Raw genomic sequence first — 16,211 nt, 5'->3', positions numbered from 1 at the left:
ATCACAAAAGGATAAATATTGAATGAGACCAATGTTGTAAAAAATGAAAAAAATATTTCCTATGATGGCTGTGTGGGCAGAGAGGGAAAATTATTCATGGGCTAGAGGGTAGACAGATGTTAATATGGGTGACAGGGTAGGCAATATACAACAAGAGGAAGGTTAGTGGATGAAAGATGAAGGTAGCGGGAGACAGGGAGGAATTCAATAGTTAAAATGAATAAATACTGTAAAACTGTTACAACTCAATCATTGTAGTGAAGCAAAGTATATAATTTGTTGAATGTAAAACTGATGATCTGCTCTGTAAACCTTTTCTCAATTCCCAATAAAAGTGTTTTTTGTTTTTTTTAATTTTAAAAAAAGTTTTCCTTGTCTGGGAATGCTTTTTCTCTCTAGAGTGATGTTGATTGTTCATTTTATATATATGCCTTTAATTGTATTTAGGAATTCCTTCTACACCTATTTTATTAAGTGTTTTTACCAGGAAAGGGTATTGGATTTTGTCAAATGCATTTCCTGAATTGATTAATATGATTATGTAGTTTTTCTCCTTTGTTTTTTTGTGGTGGATTGCATTGTTTTTCTAATACTCCATCACCACTACATACCAAATGAATCCCACTTGGTCATGATGTATTATTTTTTGGATATGCTATTGGATTCTGCTGGATAGGATTTTGTTGAGTATTTTTACATCTGTTCATGAGGAATATTGGTTTACCATTGTGTGTGTGATGTCTTTGTCTGGTTTTCGATCAGTGTCGTCACATTGCCTTCTTGCCTGATTTCTGCTGAGAAATGAGAGCCGGTTCTTATTGGTTCTCCTCTGTAGGTAACTTTTAATTTGTCCCAAGCTGCTCTCAAGATTCTTTCTTTGTCTGGTTTTGGAAAGTTTGATTATGATATGTCTCGATTTTCTTTTGGGGTCTACCACATTCAGCTTCTTGAATGGTTATCTGCTCATCTTTCATAATGCCAGGGAACTTTTCTTCCAACAACTCTTTCTCTGTGTTTTTTATTGTCTCTTCCTGTTCTGGAATTCTGATCACTCATCAGTTATTCCTCTTCATGGTGACCCACATAAATCTCAGGCTATCTTCCAATTTTTTCATCCTTCTTTCGGTCATGTTGCTGTATTTCTATTTAATGGATGACTGTATGTTGGTGTGTTCTTAGGCGCTGTCTCTTGGCAATTGAGATTAGAGAATGACAACATGCAAACCATTTTCCTTTTGCTGTTCATGTCTCTTAGCTTAGGGTGAGCTTGGCTGGTGTGGGCAGATCTCGATTGTTGATCCACTCTTGTCAGTAGCTGGAGCTGCAGAGAGTATGGTTGTGGCTAAGCTGTATTGACCTGGTTGCTGTCTCCCATTAGGTGGGGCAAGAGGAGAAAACACAAGAGGAAAATAAAATAGAACCAACCAAGCAACAAACAAACCAGAGTGAAAGCAGACCAGCAACGAGAAAAATGTAGTAACTAACAAGAGAAAACAGGTACAAGAAGACAGAGCTGTACAAGAGAAAAATAAGTAAGACTGTAAAGGGAGAGAAAAAAGCACTAAAAAAAGACACAGGAAAGATGAAAAGAGAGGACTAGTAAAGAAAAATCAAGAGGGCAAAAAAGAGCAAAGAGCATGGAAATGAGAAGCAGAAGAAAAGATACAAAAGCTGAGCTAGAAAAGGTAAAAGTCAAAGGAAAGGAGAGAGGAAGAAGAAAAACAATGAACAATGAAAGGAAAAGCAAACAAAAACCAGTGCAGTTGTTGAACCCAGAAAGAAAACTCTGGGGGGGTGGTGGTGGTGGTGGTATAGGGGCTTCTGCTAGCCAAAGAACTCATGAGGTGGGTAGAGGGGCGATGTGGCAGCTGAGTTAGTTCCCAGCCCTAGGTGAAGTCCTATAGGCCAAGGTGTTGTCTATGTTCAGGGCACCCAATCTGGATGTAGTCCATGGAGACCTTCAGGTTGCTGTCTCAGTGTCTGTCAGAACCAGAGGGCAGCTGGGGCCAGTGTGGCTACTTATGAAGGTTCCTGCTAGTCTCATTCTGGCCTGGAGGGTCTGTGGGTTCTGTAGATCTGGAGCAGAGCCCACCTGAATCCAGGCACCAAGGCAACTCAATGGGCACCCACCTTACACACTCACACCACATGGCTCCTAACTCCTGGAGAGCAGGGTCTACACTGGGGGTATATGAGAATGGGGGCCAGCCTCACCTCTGCTCTCCAAGGGAGTGTGGGGAGGAAGAAGGAATCCTACCTTTCCTGTCACCTGTGTGAATCTGAGCCATTAGCCCATCTGTCTTTTCCTCCAAAGGTGATGGAAAAATGCAAGATGGCCACACAGTGTGTGGCTTCTCCTCCCAGTAGGTGTTCAATCCACTTCTCTAACCTTTCCCCCACCCCCGCCCCCCCAAGCTCAGGGTTCCAGGTTTGTTCTGTTTCATCTCTTTGTTGTAGAGGGTCTGAGTAGTGTGTCTGCCAAGTCTACCATCTTACTGGAAGTCTCACCAGCCATCATTTAAAAAAAAACAACAAAAAAAACAGGTTTACAACTTTTCCCTGGCTTCTCATTGTCTCAGGACAAACTGCTCCGGTGACTCCCAGTGCAGTTGGCCTCTACCATCTCCCCTCCCCCTGCTTACTGAGCTCCAGCCTCACATTTCTTCCACAGCCTGCATTTCCTTCGCTGCTGCTTACTACCTTTTATCATACGCTTCACTCTTCCTTCATAGTGCTTAATAGTAACATGTTGTTTGAGCATACTTCTGCATGCTTATTTGTTTACAAGGCAGTAGAAATGCCATCTGCTTGTTCACTGTTGTTGACATGCTTAGTGTAGTGCCTGGCACAGTGCAAGGTACTCGCTATTTATCAAGTTGAATGAATAAAGGCAGAGAAGTAGGTTTCTGAATATTTTATTGGGGCAAACACAATATAATCTGGGATAATTCTTAAAGACATCTCAAGTAGTTCCCTTCGGTTCTTAACATGCACTCTCAAAATTGATTAAGACTTACGCAAACCCACTATTTGTAACTTCAGTCATCCAACAAAGTAAAAATAGAAATCATCTGCTAAAAAGTGGGCAAGGTGTACGAAGGGAAGAGAGACTTATTTTAAAACATTACTGGATTAAAAAATTTTTTATTTACACGCCCCCTTTTCATTTTCACAGATTATAGCAAACGAGACAGGGTATCACAGAACCCCTTGCAAATTCCAGTTTATAGGTACCTTGGACAATGGGAAATTACGGGCCAAGAAATAAAGACACCAGCTCCCTGGTAAGTGATTTCTGTATTTTTATTCTCTCTCTTTCCCCCTTCTCTTCATGTTAGCTGCCTTTCAACAGAGAGGGATCATCAAGATGCTGTGAGCATGCTGACAGTGTGATCTCAGGACCTGCAGCCTTCCAACCACTGTCAAGGTTAACTTCACTCAGGCAACAAGGCCGCATGCCAAGGGTGAAGACAAGACACCACTCCACCCTCATGAGTGAGTCCTCAGCTTCCTTGAAAGTCTCGGCCAAACATCCAAGTGTAGTACAAGGAATCTGGGAAATTTCCATGTTGGAAAAAGCAGACTCTGAGTTGGCTTTGGGCTCCTTGTGCACGACCGGCTATCCATACAGATAGTAACAAGGCAGGGCACTTAGGAAACACAGCATCAGGCTTGTCCTCTGGTTTTTCATCTGAAATGCAACCTGCCCACAACTGCTCCACAAGGGCAGAGCGCTCATTATTGCTTCACAGTAACTGCACTTGAAAAGCCAATGCATTCTTTAGGGTCAGTTTATTGTTAATTCGTCATACCAAAAAGAAGCACAGTTTAAGGCTATATATCATGTGCACTAGATAAGAATAAGAAGAGCGTGGCATCAGGATTCGAGGAAGACACATTAATAACCTGCGAGATGCAGATGACGCAAACCTTGCTTGCTGAAAGCAAAGTGGACTTGAAACACTTACTGATAAAGATCGAAGACCACAGCCTTCAGTACGGATTATACCTCAACATAAAGAAAGCAAAAATCCTCACTGGACCAATAAGCTACAATCATGACACACAGAGAAAAGATTGAAGTTGTCAAGGATTTCATCTTACTTGGATCCACAATCAATGCCCATGGAATAAGCAGTCAAGGAAATGACATACTGCATTGGGCAGATCTGCTGCAAAAGACTTCTATGAAATGTTAAAAAGCACAGATGTCACTTTGAAGATGACTATGGTACTTCTATGGAGCTCTGGTAGCATAATGAATTACAAGCTGGGCTAACTGCACGGTCAGCAGTTGGAATCTACCAGCCGCTCTGCGGTAGAAAGATGAGATTTCTGCTCCTGTAAAGATTTACAGCCTTGGAAACCCTATACAGGGTCGCTAAGAGTAGGAACCGACTCCACGGCATACAGCCACCACCACAAATATACTCCTGACCCACATACGCTATTTTCAATTGCTCCTATGCATGTGATAGCTGGACAATGAGTAGTGAAAACCTAGGAACAACTGATGCATTTGAATTATGGTGTTGGTGAAGAATATTTAAAATACCATGGACTACCAGAAGAACAGACAAATTTATCTTGTCAGAAGTGTAGCCAGAATGTTCCTTAGAAGTGAGGATGACAAGAGTTGGTCTCATGTACTTTGTACAGTCAGTCCCTGGAGAAGGACAGTATGGTCAGTAGAGGGTCAACAAAAAAGAGGAAGACTCTCAATGAGATGGAGAGATACAATGGTTGCAACAAGAGTCAGACACAGCACTGACTGTGAGAATGGCTTTGTTCTGTTGTACACAAGGTCGCTATGAGTTGGAACCAACTTGATGGCATCTAGCAACAGCAACACTCTTAGGCAAAGAAAACCTGCCCACAGCTCCCCATACCAGGTCTCTTCATAAGGGTGGACTGCAGACTCACCAGAGAAGACTGAAGATAAGACACTTTCACTAAGGGTACAAGCTAACCCCTTAAGTGTCCCCCCCTAAAACACAAGTCACTGGAAACTTGGGACAGCAGTCTACACAACAAAAAGCAAAGGGCTCACTGACGAGTTCTAGCATTTCTCCTGTATGCTAAGGGAGGAGGCCACCCTTCAGTTCTGCTTTCTGGTATTAGCTGGGAGCCAAAGAACTGTATCTCCTAAGGCTAAAGCTGAGAAGAAAGTACACATGCTTCTTTCCACGTGGAAAGTGTTTTCAGTAACTACCTTAATGGATTAAGATGCCTCTTGGGCACTGAGCTTCTGTATTTAGCAGGTAGCAGCTCATGTATACATCCTGGGATTGCATTTTAGTAAACAGCTGTTCAACAGCCACTAAGAATCCTTTAATTTCCATATTTCCCTTCACAGCCTCTTTAAGTTAAGCTGACTTTATGTGAAGTATCAATAACTGTTGAGCTTCATAAAGATAGGCACTTAGGAGGAACCCACTCTCCTCCCTCCTAACTAAAAGCAAGCACAGATTAAAACCATCTGTGGTCACCTAGAACTGGAGGAGAGGAAAGAATCTAAGTGGGAGTCAGACCACAGCAGTTCTTATACAATAAAACTCTGATCAAGTCCTTTTATTTAAGCTCCTCTAGATGTTTTTGCCACATCCTTATAAATTCTTCTGAACTGCTGTCCAGTCCATTATCACTGGAGGTCAGAGTTCCTCCACAATTTAGAAATGGGGTAAAAACAAGAAGTGGTGGTAGACATCAGTTTTTTTTTGTTGTTGTTGTTTTTTCCTTCCCTGAGAAGTTAAGAAATCTCCCCGTGTTAAGCCTTTCTTCTTCCTGGTTTTCACTAATAGGAAAAGAAGTACTTACATGCTAGAAAACTTACCTAGACCATACTAAGTCAAAAAGAAACTCAGATATAGGCTCCCTTAGGGTTGGCAAGACATAAAGAGCTCCCTGCCTCCTCTTGAAAGGTAAAGCTCAGTATACAAGGACCAGGAGATCTGATTTACTGACCCTCCACCCCTACCTCAAAACCCAGTTTTCTCTAGGCTTGAGATTTTAAACTTAAGAACTGGGAAATACAGAAAGGCCAAATAAAGGAAGGCAAGATTAGAAATGAATCATCAGAAGAATTACACGTATTTGGTCACTGAAAGGGCATTAGGCAAGTATGACCCTTTATGGTTGTCTGGAATCTCTGTGTTAATCTTACATGATGACACCATAAGCACTTTGTTTGGACTCTCTGACCTTCAACAGAAAGAGGGATGAGAGAACTTGATGAGGGTTAGTTACGGCTCCCTGGACTGACCCTGACTATTGACTTTTGGTAGTGATGGTGACCTGATGCCTACTTAAATCCCATTAGACTCTTGAATCAGGTCATGTACAATACTGTGCACTACACAATACTTGTATGTCCCAACTTTGACCCATTCTCGATGGCTGTTATTTTTATGTATATCCGTGTATTTCCCCAAATGCTTGTATTTAATAATGATTCCCGTGAGCGGCCTGGGACCCTAGATTTCGATTACAGCTTCAAGAACAACAGTGCGTATAAAATTTTGCCCTCTAAGAGCACAGAGGTCCTGGGAAGAGAAGTTTTATCCCTTCAAAATAAAATGTGGCTTTACTACATTTCTTGTGAAAAACAAAAACACCTCTTGCAATGGCCCAGTGATAACAGTGTTTTTTTGTTCTGTTTTTAATGCCCGTATTAACTGACATTTTAATTTGCAGTCACCTCATGCATACCAACATAAGAAAACTAGCAGGTAAGTTCAGTGCTTAACAAAGTTTGTGATTCCAGTTGGTGTGAAAGCCAGTTGGTACCGCGGTGCTGAGTTTTTAAGAGGAACTAGATGAGCAGGCGAGGTGGGCAATGTGTTTGGTTTTGTGGGACTAGTAACTTAGTTTACACCTGTCTCTTTTTAATGCCCAGTTGCACAGCTAAATATATACCCTGCACCTCTACTTGGTTCTTTTGTTTACCCTTTTCTACTCTTTAAAATAAAGTCAAATAAAACTTTGGAATATCTCAAGGGCTTAATACTCTCAGATACTGAGAGTAACCAAAGATAACTTATAATTAAAGACATGAAAACAAAGCCTCACAAACAGTAATATTGCTAATATTCTCCACTATGTTGGTCTGTACATGCAGTGAGGTACAAGACACCAGGAGGATTCGGACTGATACGAATCTTTTACCAACCAAGGGAACAATTTCAAAATAATAGAAATTTGCAAAAGTACTTCCACACATTCTTTTTTCCACGCTGTTCATAATCCTTCTGTACTACCTGATGGTTACAAAAGATAAGCTGATCTTGAGTATATTAAAGCCAAAAGTTCTCCTCACTATAGCTTTGGTCAACAGAAAAGTAAGAGCGTAAAAATGATTTTCTTTGGTCATGCGGCATAAAGCTCTGTGAAAGAAGTCCTTTTACACTGCTATGCTATGAAGATGGAGTTGAAATAGAGGACCCCAATTTAGAAAAGGTGTATCTGTCTAGAATTTCTCAGAAAAATGGAAGCTAGGATGGAATAAGAAAGAAGGAATGGAAGGACAGGGCGACGCTAAGCTCCAGATGCTAGTTAAAATCGTCATTGAAAATCAAGAGTAAAAGGCTAGCTATCAAAAGGGAGCATCGTGGCTCTGCAGGATAAGCACTGGGCTGTGAACCATAAGGTCGGTGGTTCAAGTCCCCCAGACGCTCCATAGGAGAAAGATGAGGCTTTCTGCTCCCATGAAGATTTATAGCCTCAGAAATCCTATGCAGGGTCACTATGAATTGGAACCAACTTGATGGCACTTAGCAGGAAGAAGCCATCAAAAGAGTAATATTTAGATGGGTCAGCTTCTAAAAGGGATAAATTAGTAACTTTAATCCTTGAATAGGTACTCAAATGACTTCTGAGTAAAGGCCGTACCCATATCTTCCTTTCTCAATTAAAGTTTGAAACTGGACCCAGGTCCAGCATAGGCTTTCATGGTTCTCCAAAGTGGAAATCAATAAAAAAAACTCAAGCCACAGACCTTCTCTGTAAGAAGTGACTGATTCTTTCCATACCACCCGAGCCCTCCGACCACCTGGAGTGCCCATAACTCTCACAGACCAGCTCTGTGCACAAAACAGTGAGGTGTGACCACCGTCATCTTCCTCACAGAGGCCTGATAGGGTGAGAGAGTGGGTGTTTTAAATAGAGGTCAAGGGGTGTCAGGGTTAGATCCTGGGAAGAGTCCAGGCACTGGGCGTACCCTCAAAACTGACCACTGTGCAGAAATACTGAATGGTGGAGGAAGAAAGCAACTAGTGACCAGAATAAAACAGAGTAAGACCAAAGCCTGGGGCAGTCCCTGGCCAGGGGGAGTTAGGAACCAAGCCTTTAGCAATGTTACTTGGTTGGTTATTTTTTTTAAGAGGCAAAATTTAAGACTACAGAGAATACGTTGATCACTTCATGGGTTATATAGAGATTAAAGGCTGACAAAGTGAGCCCCAGTGGGAAGGCAGTGGAAGGCACTTGCTCCCTAGGGAGGAGGGCCAGGGCCTCAGCAGCTCCTCAGGGGCCTGGAAGGAGAACCCTCAGTCTGCATGGTGGGTGGGAATGGCCTGCATTGTGAACCAGAGACAGGCTGGGGTTAGTGTGATTTCACGAGTAGAATAGTTCTAAAATAAAACGTCTTTTAATGGAAAAAACAACAAAAACAAAAATCAAAGTGGTTCACCTTTCTTTTTAAAGGTGAGATGTAGCAAAAGCAGGATGCGAAGCAGTTTTCTTTCTTTACTATTTACAAAATGCCATTCAGAGTGGAGGTGGCCACCTTCAGCAGCTGCCGAAATGTCTTCCATGTGAGATGGTCACAGGTGTGGTTCCTGGACTGGCTCAGAAAGACCACGCGCTGTCCTGGGTGAAGGAGGGCTCCTGGGGGAGCACAGAGAGGCTCAGTCTTCTGTTTCCTCATATGTAGTCTCATCAAAGGGCCTGTCCAGCAGAGGGACCAACCGGTGACGGGAATACTTCAGTTGCAAGAGGTCCCCAACTTCATCTATCTCTTTTAAAGCCTAAAAGACACAAGACAAAGCAAAGGTCAGTCAGAGCTAGTAGGGGACAAGCATGCCTACTTCCTGATTTTTCTAAAAAACAGCCATGGGTATGGCTGTGAGGGGGGCACCTCTGGCGCCAGGTGCATTTACTCCCAGCAGACCCCAGTGCAGCTGTAGAAAAGAGCCACTCCTTCCAGTAAGGACTTCAGGGCTGGCAGCCATGAGCAGCGGCTGTGAGCAGCCCAGTGTCGGGATGCAGGGTAATGTGTGGTGCGGAGAATGACATCATATATGTCTCGTGGACACCAAAGAACTCTTCTCCTGCTGGCTCTGGGTAAGAGGTGGTGGGAGAAGATACAGACAGGATAGCATGACTCAGCTGTGGATGTTAACAGAGTGAATGAGAATTGCAAGAACTTAAAGCTCTCGCAGTGGGTATAAAGGAGCCATCTCAGAAGCACCATGGTCGTGGGGAGCTCACGACCACCAGAGAAGAGCCAGGAGGAGAGCGTGTCCTTTGGACCCAGGGATCCCTGCGCATTGAGCCTCCTCAACAAAGCACAGAAAGCTGTGACGCTGGAGGAGTGGCAGAGAAGAGCAGAGCACCAGACAGAGCTGTGGGCTCCCAGCCCATGGAGCAAGGAACGCTACGTGACTGTGGGCAGAAGGCTTACCTGTAGAGTGGGGTGCTGCTAGGCCCCAAACTGCAGTGGGGAGGGCTAGGTTTGCTGACCCACAGAGCTCGAGCCGAGTGCCTTCAGGCTGAGGCTTATGGAGGAGTGGTATGCTCTGTGAGCATTTATCAGCAGCCCTGAAAGACCTTTGTAACATTAGCTGGGCAGAGAGAGGCCTGCTTGTGGGCACAGCTGAGGAGAGGTTGTCCTGACTGGAACAACTGTGCCCTGAGCATTTCTGACGCTGAATTGTAACCTGTTGAAGTCCCTAACTAATGCCCCATAACTGAGTCTGGTGTTGGAGTTCTGTGTGGCCATTTTATTTTGGCAGTACGGTTCACCAAGCATATGATGAGTGCTTGTTAGAAAACGGGATATGCATTCAGACTAGCTACAATTTGTCATCTTTCCCCTTATATGTGAGTACTTGTTCTTCCTAGTCAATCACATGACTTAGATTCCAGAAAACTAATGAGAAATCTGAATTAAGATGCTTCCTAGATGCAAGATTAAGAAAGTCCCCAAAGTGGGCTGCTGCGTGGCTGGAGTATGAAAAGGAGAAGCTTTGGATGGAGACTCTGGGTAGGCAATGCCGTTGGTGGTGTTAAACGCCACTGAGTTGGTTCTGACTCACAGTGACCCTTGTACTGGATTTCCAAGGAACGGCTCGTGGATTTGAACTGCCGACCTTAACATTAGCAGCCCAGTGCTCATCCTACAGCGTGCTACACCGGGACTCTAGCGTAGGCAATAGACATGGTATACTACAGGGTGGAGTCCCGGTATGGCGCTGTAGGTTAATGCGCTGGACTGCAAAGTCAGTTTGAATCACAAGGTCAGTAGTTCAAGCTCAACAGCTGCTTCTGGGAAACCCTATACAGGGTCACCAGGAATCCGAACCAACTCACCAGCACATAACAACAACAACAATACAGCAAGGGAGTAAGCAAAGGTCAGAGCTGGGGTTTGAGCTCAGGTCTCATTTCAGAGTCTAAAATCCTAACCTGAGGAATTCTTCTGACTTTCTATCAAAACCCTTAATTATCTCAGTACAACTTTCTTACTTTCCAATGAAAGTTGCTCTTTTTATTTTTCAAAGTACATGTTTTTCTTTAAAAACATTTTTCCTATGAAAAAAGTACAAAATGAATAGAAAAGTCTCTCTGATCAATGGTCCTGCTAGAGGTAATTGTTATGTGGTTTCTCATATATATGAGGGAGCTTCAAAAAGGCTATGGAAAAATCCCATTATCTTTGAATCCCATTTTCCATGAACTGTGTGTGTGTGTTTATACACAACTCTTGGTAGAAGTACACACACGACAGGTGTGAGGTCACAAAGTCCTAATTCAGCAAAGGGATTGTTGCTGTTCTTGTTAAGTGCCATCAAGTTGGTTCTAACTCGTAGCCACCCTGTATAGGGTTTCTGAGGTGAGACTGACCCACTGACCGTGCGGTTCAGTACAATAACCAGCAGCACCACACCAGGACTCCCAGGAAAGGGATATGTGTCCCCAAGGATTGGATGCCCAGAGAGAGCAAGGACAAACTGACTTGCCAACACACAGTCAGAGCTGAGGTCCAACCAGGTGACACTCAGCCCTTCCTGTTTCAGCTCTCATAAAGGAAACAGCTGCTCTGTTTACAGCCTGCTTCCTTCCATACTTTTCATATTTTTCTGCCTTTGGTTGGTGATTCTGCTCTTTAAAACTGACCTCAAGCAAAGAGCTGTTTTGGGTTGCTGTGTCCAGAAGGCTGTGATGTGCCTTACAGAAGAAAATGTACATTAAATAAGCGTCATTCAAGCAGAGTTACAGAGCTGTTGGTCATGAGTTTACCACTAATGTGAACCAATATATATGTTAAATGTTGTTGTGCGCTGTTGAGTCGGTTCCAACCCATAGTGACCCTGTGGAGCAGCTGGTGAACTTGGACCACCGACCTTGTGGTTCAAACTGACTTTGCAGTTCAGCCCATTAGCCCACACCTCCACACCAGGACTCCACATATATTAAATAAGGTATCTTAAAACAAAAACACATAAAACAAGGGTATGTTTTGAATATTTGGCAAAAAAACAGAGGCTAACCTAACATAACCCTGTATCTCCCCTGGTATTAGTGATCCAGAATTTGCTCATTAGTGTTTGCAGCAACTTCATAAAATGTAATTATTGTGCACAATGAAATTAATTGTATATGTAATGTCCTGACTAGGCAGATCCAAAGGTCTAGAAAATAGATGTAATGGTTGTCAGGGCCTAAAAGGAGGGAGAAATGGGAAATGATTGCTAGTAGGTATGGGATGTCACTTGGGGCTATGTTATAAAATCAATGGTGTTGTTAGCTGCACAACTCTAGGATACCTGAAGCCACTGCATTGTATTTGTAAAGAGGGAATTTTGTGGTATGTACATTATATTTCAACAATGCTGTTGCTTTACAAAAAGGGAAAGGCAAGGAATGGCTGTCCTAGTATAGTCCCTCATTTGAGGGACCACGCTCAACCCCATCATTAACACTTGCTTTCTTAAGAACCCATTTTCCCCCTGGACCCAGGGGTTTGGTGTCGGCTACTATAAATGATGATACATGTAATGCTTCCTTATTTGTAGTCTAACTAAAGCAACTCAAATGCAACAGCCAACAGTTTCTAGTTACAATTTTGTTTTATGTTTAGATAACACTACTTTGCCTGGAACATTTTACATGGGGTCAGAGAAATTTTGCAATCTGTTTGTCACTTTTGGTCACTGTGGTTCTGAAGTCAGGGTTCATACGTGTCCTTTCCTTTGTGATCTGAGGAAATCATGTGGACTCTTCTTTTAAATCTGTAAGTCCTATATTAGAGATCAGAGGGGAATAAATGGTTGATAGATTCTCCCAGCTGAAACTTATCTTACATTGTTTCCCTTTAGCAGCTTTAAATTAAACTTTTCCAAGGTACCATTGTTTAGATAGTATGCTGATGCCTTTTATATTTTTCATATTTGAAATGAAGAATCTTCTTAAGCAAGTATATATATGAGCGGCTTCAAAAAGTTTAAAAAAAAACAAAAAACAGCTTTGATTTGCAGTTCCCTTATGATCAATGATGTTGGACATCTTTTCAAGTATTTATTGGTCATTTTTATATCTTCTTTAGAAAAATATTTATTCAAATCCTTTGCCCACAGATATAATGCCTAATCAGATACATGATTGGAAAATATTTCTTTCCCATGGTGTGAGTTTTCATTTTATCTTCTTGATGGGTCCCTTTGAAGTATAAAATTTTAATTCTGATAAAGTCTAATATATCACATTTATGCTTTTTGTCACATAGCTAAGAAAACACTAGACCGAGATCACAAAGACTGACTCTTAGATTTTCTTCTAAGAATTTTATAACTTTACCTTTTATTGAGGTTTATGATCTCTTTTGCGTTACTTTTTACTGTGAGTTACCGGTCCTGGTTTCTTCTACATGTGAATAGTTGTCTTAGCATCATTTGTGGTAAAGACTGGTCTGTCCCCATTGTACTGTTTTATATTCCTTGTAAATAATCAATCCCAAGAGGAAAAGATGATTTCTGGATTTTAAATTCTATTCCATTTGTCTATATGTGTATCTTTATACCACACCCTGCCTTGATCACTGTAACTTGTAATAAGTTTTCAAATGGAGAGATTCCTTGTAAGCAAGTCTTTCTCAATTACATGATATTAGTTGTGAACTTTTTACAGATGGCACATTAAAGAAATCCCCTCTTATCCTTGTTTGTTGTTGTTGTCTTTTTAAATTGTGAAAGGATGTGAGGTTTTGTCATTTGATCTTTATGTGTCTACTAAGATAATCAGGCATTAACATTTTTATTAACATAATTTATTACATTAATTTTTGTAAAAAGTTGAATTTATTTTACATTATTGGAATATATTTCACTTGGTCATGGTGTACAATTTTTTTTTAACTTTCTACTATGATTTGAGTGAATGTTTACATAGCAAATTGGTTTTTCATTCAACATGTCACATACATTGTGTTGAATGAGCATAACTGCAGTCTCCACAGGGTAACATCACTCTTCTCGCTTCCCCCTAATGTTTACCATTTCCCTTTAGTCTTCTTTCCTATTCACTTCTGCCTCCTTCTGAGCTTTATCTCTGGACAAATGCTGTCCCTTTGATCTCATCTAGGGATGGTTCTAAGGAGTGTGCGCCTCCCTGGTGTTATTATTCACAGCACAGACCCTCCTATTGTTTGGCTGAAAGTTGAACCTCAGGGGTGAGTTCAGCTCCAGGTCTGAGGAATGACGGTATATAGTTCTTTATAAATGTTGCTGGATGTGGTTTTTGTTAATATTTGTTGAGGATTTATATGCCTATTTTCAGATGAGCTACTTGGGCTGTAGTTTTCTCTTTTGTGTGGTGTTTCTGTCTGGTTTTGTTATCAAAGAAATACTGGCCTCACAGAATTAGTTGGGAGGTATTCCTCCTCTTCTAATATACTGGTAGAGTTTAGGAAGAATTGGCATCAATTCTTATTTAAACATTTAGTAGACTTCATCAATGAAGCCAGTTGGATGTGAGCTTCTCAGATTTTAAAAAAACACTCATTTGATGTATTTGTTATTTGTCATTCAGGTTTTGCATTTATTCTTGCGTCTGATTTAACAGTTTGTTTCTTTCTAAAACACTGTCCATTTCCATTTTACCTAGGTTATGTACTTTATTGCTATGTAGTTGTTCATAGCTGTGGTTATTGTTAAGTACCAATAAGTCAGTTCCGACCCATAGCGACCCTGTATAGGGTTTTCTGAGGAACATCTTGAACCACTGGCCTTGCGGTTAAAAACCGAGTTTGTAGTCCAGCACATTAACCCACAGTGCCACACCAGGACTCCGTTTGTTCATAGTATTCTAATCCTTGTTATTTCTGTAAGGGTGATACTGATGTCCCTCTTTCATTCCTGATTTTAATAAGTTGAGATTCTCTGTGTCTTGTTCAGTCAAGCTAAGGTTTATCACTGCTGATTTGTATCCTGAGAGAGAACCACATTTTGGTTCTCTTCCTCTATTGTTTTTCTATTCTTTATTTCATTATTTTTTGTTCTAATCTTTATTTCCTTTCTTCTTCTTCCTTTGTGTTTCATCTGTTTATTTCCCTAATTTCTTAAGGTTTCAGGATGGGTTATGAATTACAGATGTTTCTTCTATTTAAATACAGGTGTTTACGAGCACCGTCATAAATTTTTTTCAGAGCATTTTTTGTCTTGCTTACCCTAAGATTTGGTATGTTGCATTTCCATTTTCATTCATCTCAAAGTATTTCTAATTTCCTTTGTAACTTCTCTTTTTAACACACTGGTGACTTAGAGGAGTGTGCTTAATTTCCACCTATTTTTACATTTGCTCTATTTTCTTCTGATACTGATTTCCAATTTATTCCCATTATGGTCACAGTGCCTGCTTAACATGATTCCAACCCTTTGAAATGTACTGTGGCTTATTTTAAGGCTGACCCTATCCTGGGCATTTGAGAGCAATAGGACTTGTGTTGTTGCTTTGTGTATTTTGAGGCTCTGCTGCTCAGTGCATATGTTTTCATAATTGCTTTGTCATTCTGATGAAGTCACCATTTATTTTACCATCATAAAATGCTTTTTTTTTTATCTCTAGTGAAGCAATTTTTGTCTTAAAAGTCTATTTTGCCTGTTTCTAGCATTGTCACTGGGTCTTTTGGTGATTGTTCGCAAGGTATATGGTTTTCCATCCATTACTTTCAATCGGTTTCTGTCTCTGAATCTAAAATGTGTTTCTTGCATATTGTTGTTGTTAAGTGCCATCAAGTTGGTTCTGACACATAGTGACTCTCTTAGGGTTTCTGAGGAGTAGCTAGTGAACTTGAACCACTAACTTTGTGGTTACAACCAATTTTGTGGTCCAGTGCATTATCCCACAATGCCACATTGTAACACATAGTCCATGTTTTAAAAAATTCATTCTACTAATCTCTACATTTTGACTGGATAGTTTAGTCCATTTACATTTAATATATTCAACAATAAAGTAGGAATTACACCTGTCACCTTACTATTTGTTTTCTTTCTGTATTCCTCCTGTAGCCCTCTTTTGTGTTAGATATTTTGTAGGATATCATTTTAATTCACACACATATGTATGGACTCGTGGTGTGGCATTATAGGATCAGCACTGGACTGTGAACCACAAGGTCAGCAGTTCAAACCTACCAGCTGCTCCTTGGAAGCCCTATACAGGGTCGGTCGCTCTGAGTCAGAACGAACAATGACAACGATATACATGTATACATATATGTGTGTGTACAGTTATTTTCTTAGTGGTTTTTAAAACAATCTACTTCAGATTAATACCAATAAATCTCAATAGTACCGAAAAAGTTTGCTCTAATGTAACTCCATTCTCTTCCTTCTCCCTTGTGCTACTGTCTTTATAAAGATGTAAAAATTATATTTTATACACTATAAATCTATCAGCCCAGTTGTATGATTATTGACTTTTTGAAGTTTTTT

The 16,211-nt window shown here is 41.0% G+C and overlaps 1 protein-coding gene across 1 annotated transcript in view; it reads right to left on the bottom strand.

Annotated features, from left to right (window-relative positions):
• Nucleotides 1-8,624: 8,624 nt before the first annotated feature.
• Nucleotides 8,625-16,211, bottom strand: part of SPTLC2 (serine palmitoyltransferase, long chain base subunit 2) — a 126,407-nt gene continuing 118,820 nt past the window's right edge. The window contains exon 12 of the mRNA XM_006864764.1: nt 8,625-9,023. Within this exon, the coding sequence (XP_006864826.1) occupies nt 8,904-9,023 (120 nt within the window). The 3' untranslated portion in view covers nt 8,625-8,903. The remainder of the gene's footprint in view (nt 9,024-16,211) is intronic.

This window comes from Chrysochloris asiatica, unplaced genomic scaffold (genome assembly GCF_000296735.1).
Source record: "Chrysochloris asiatica unplaced genomic scaffold, ChrAsi1.0 scaffold00070, whole genome shotgun sequence".
NCBI lineage: Eukaryota > Metazoa > Chordata > Mammalia > Afrosoricida > Chrysochloridae > Chrysochloris > Chrysochloris asiatica.
The sequence above is the reverse complement of the archived record's forward strand: the minus strand, read 5'-3'. Positions and strand labels throughout refer to the sequence as shown.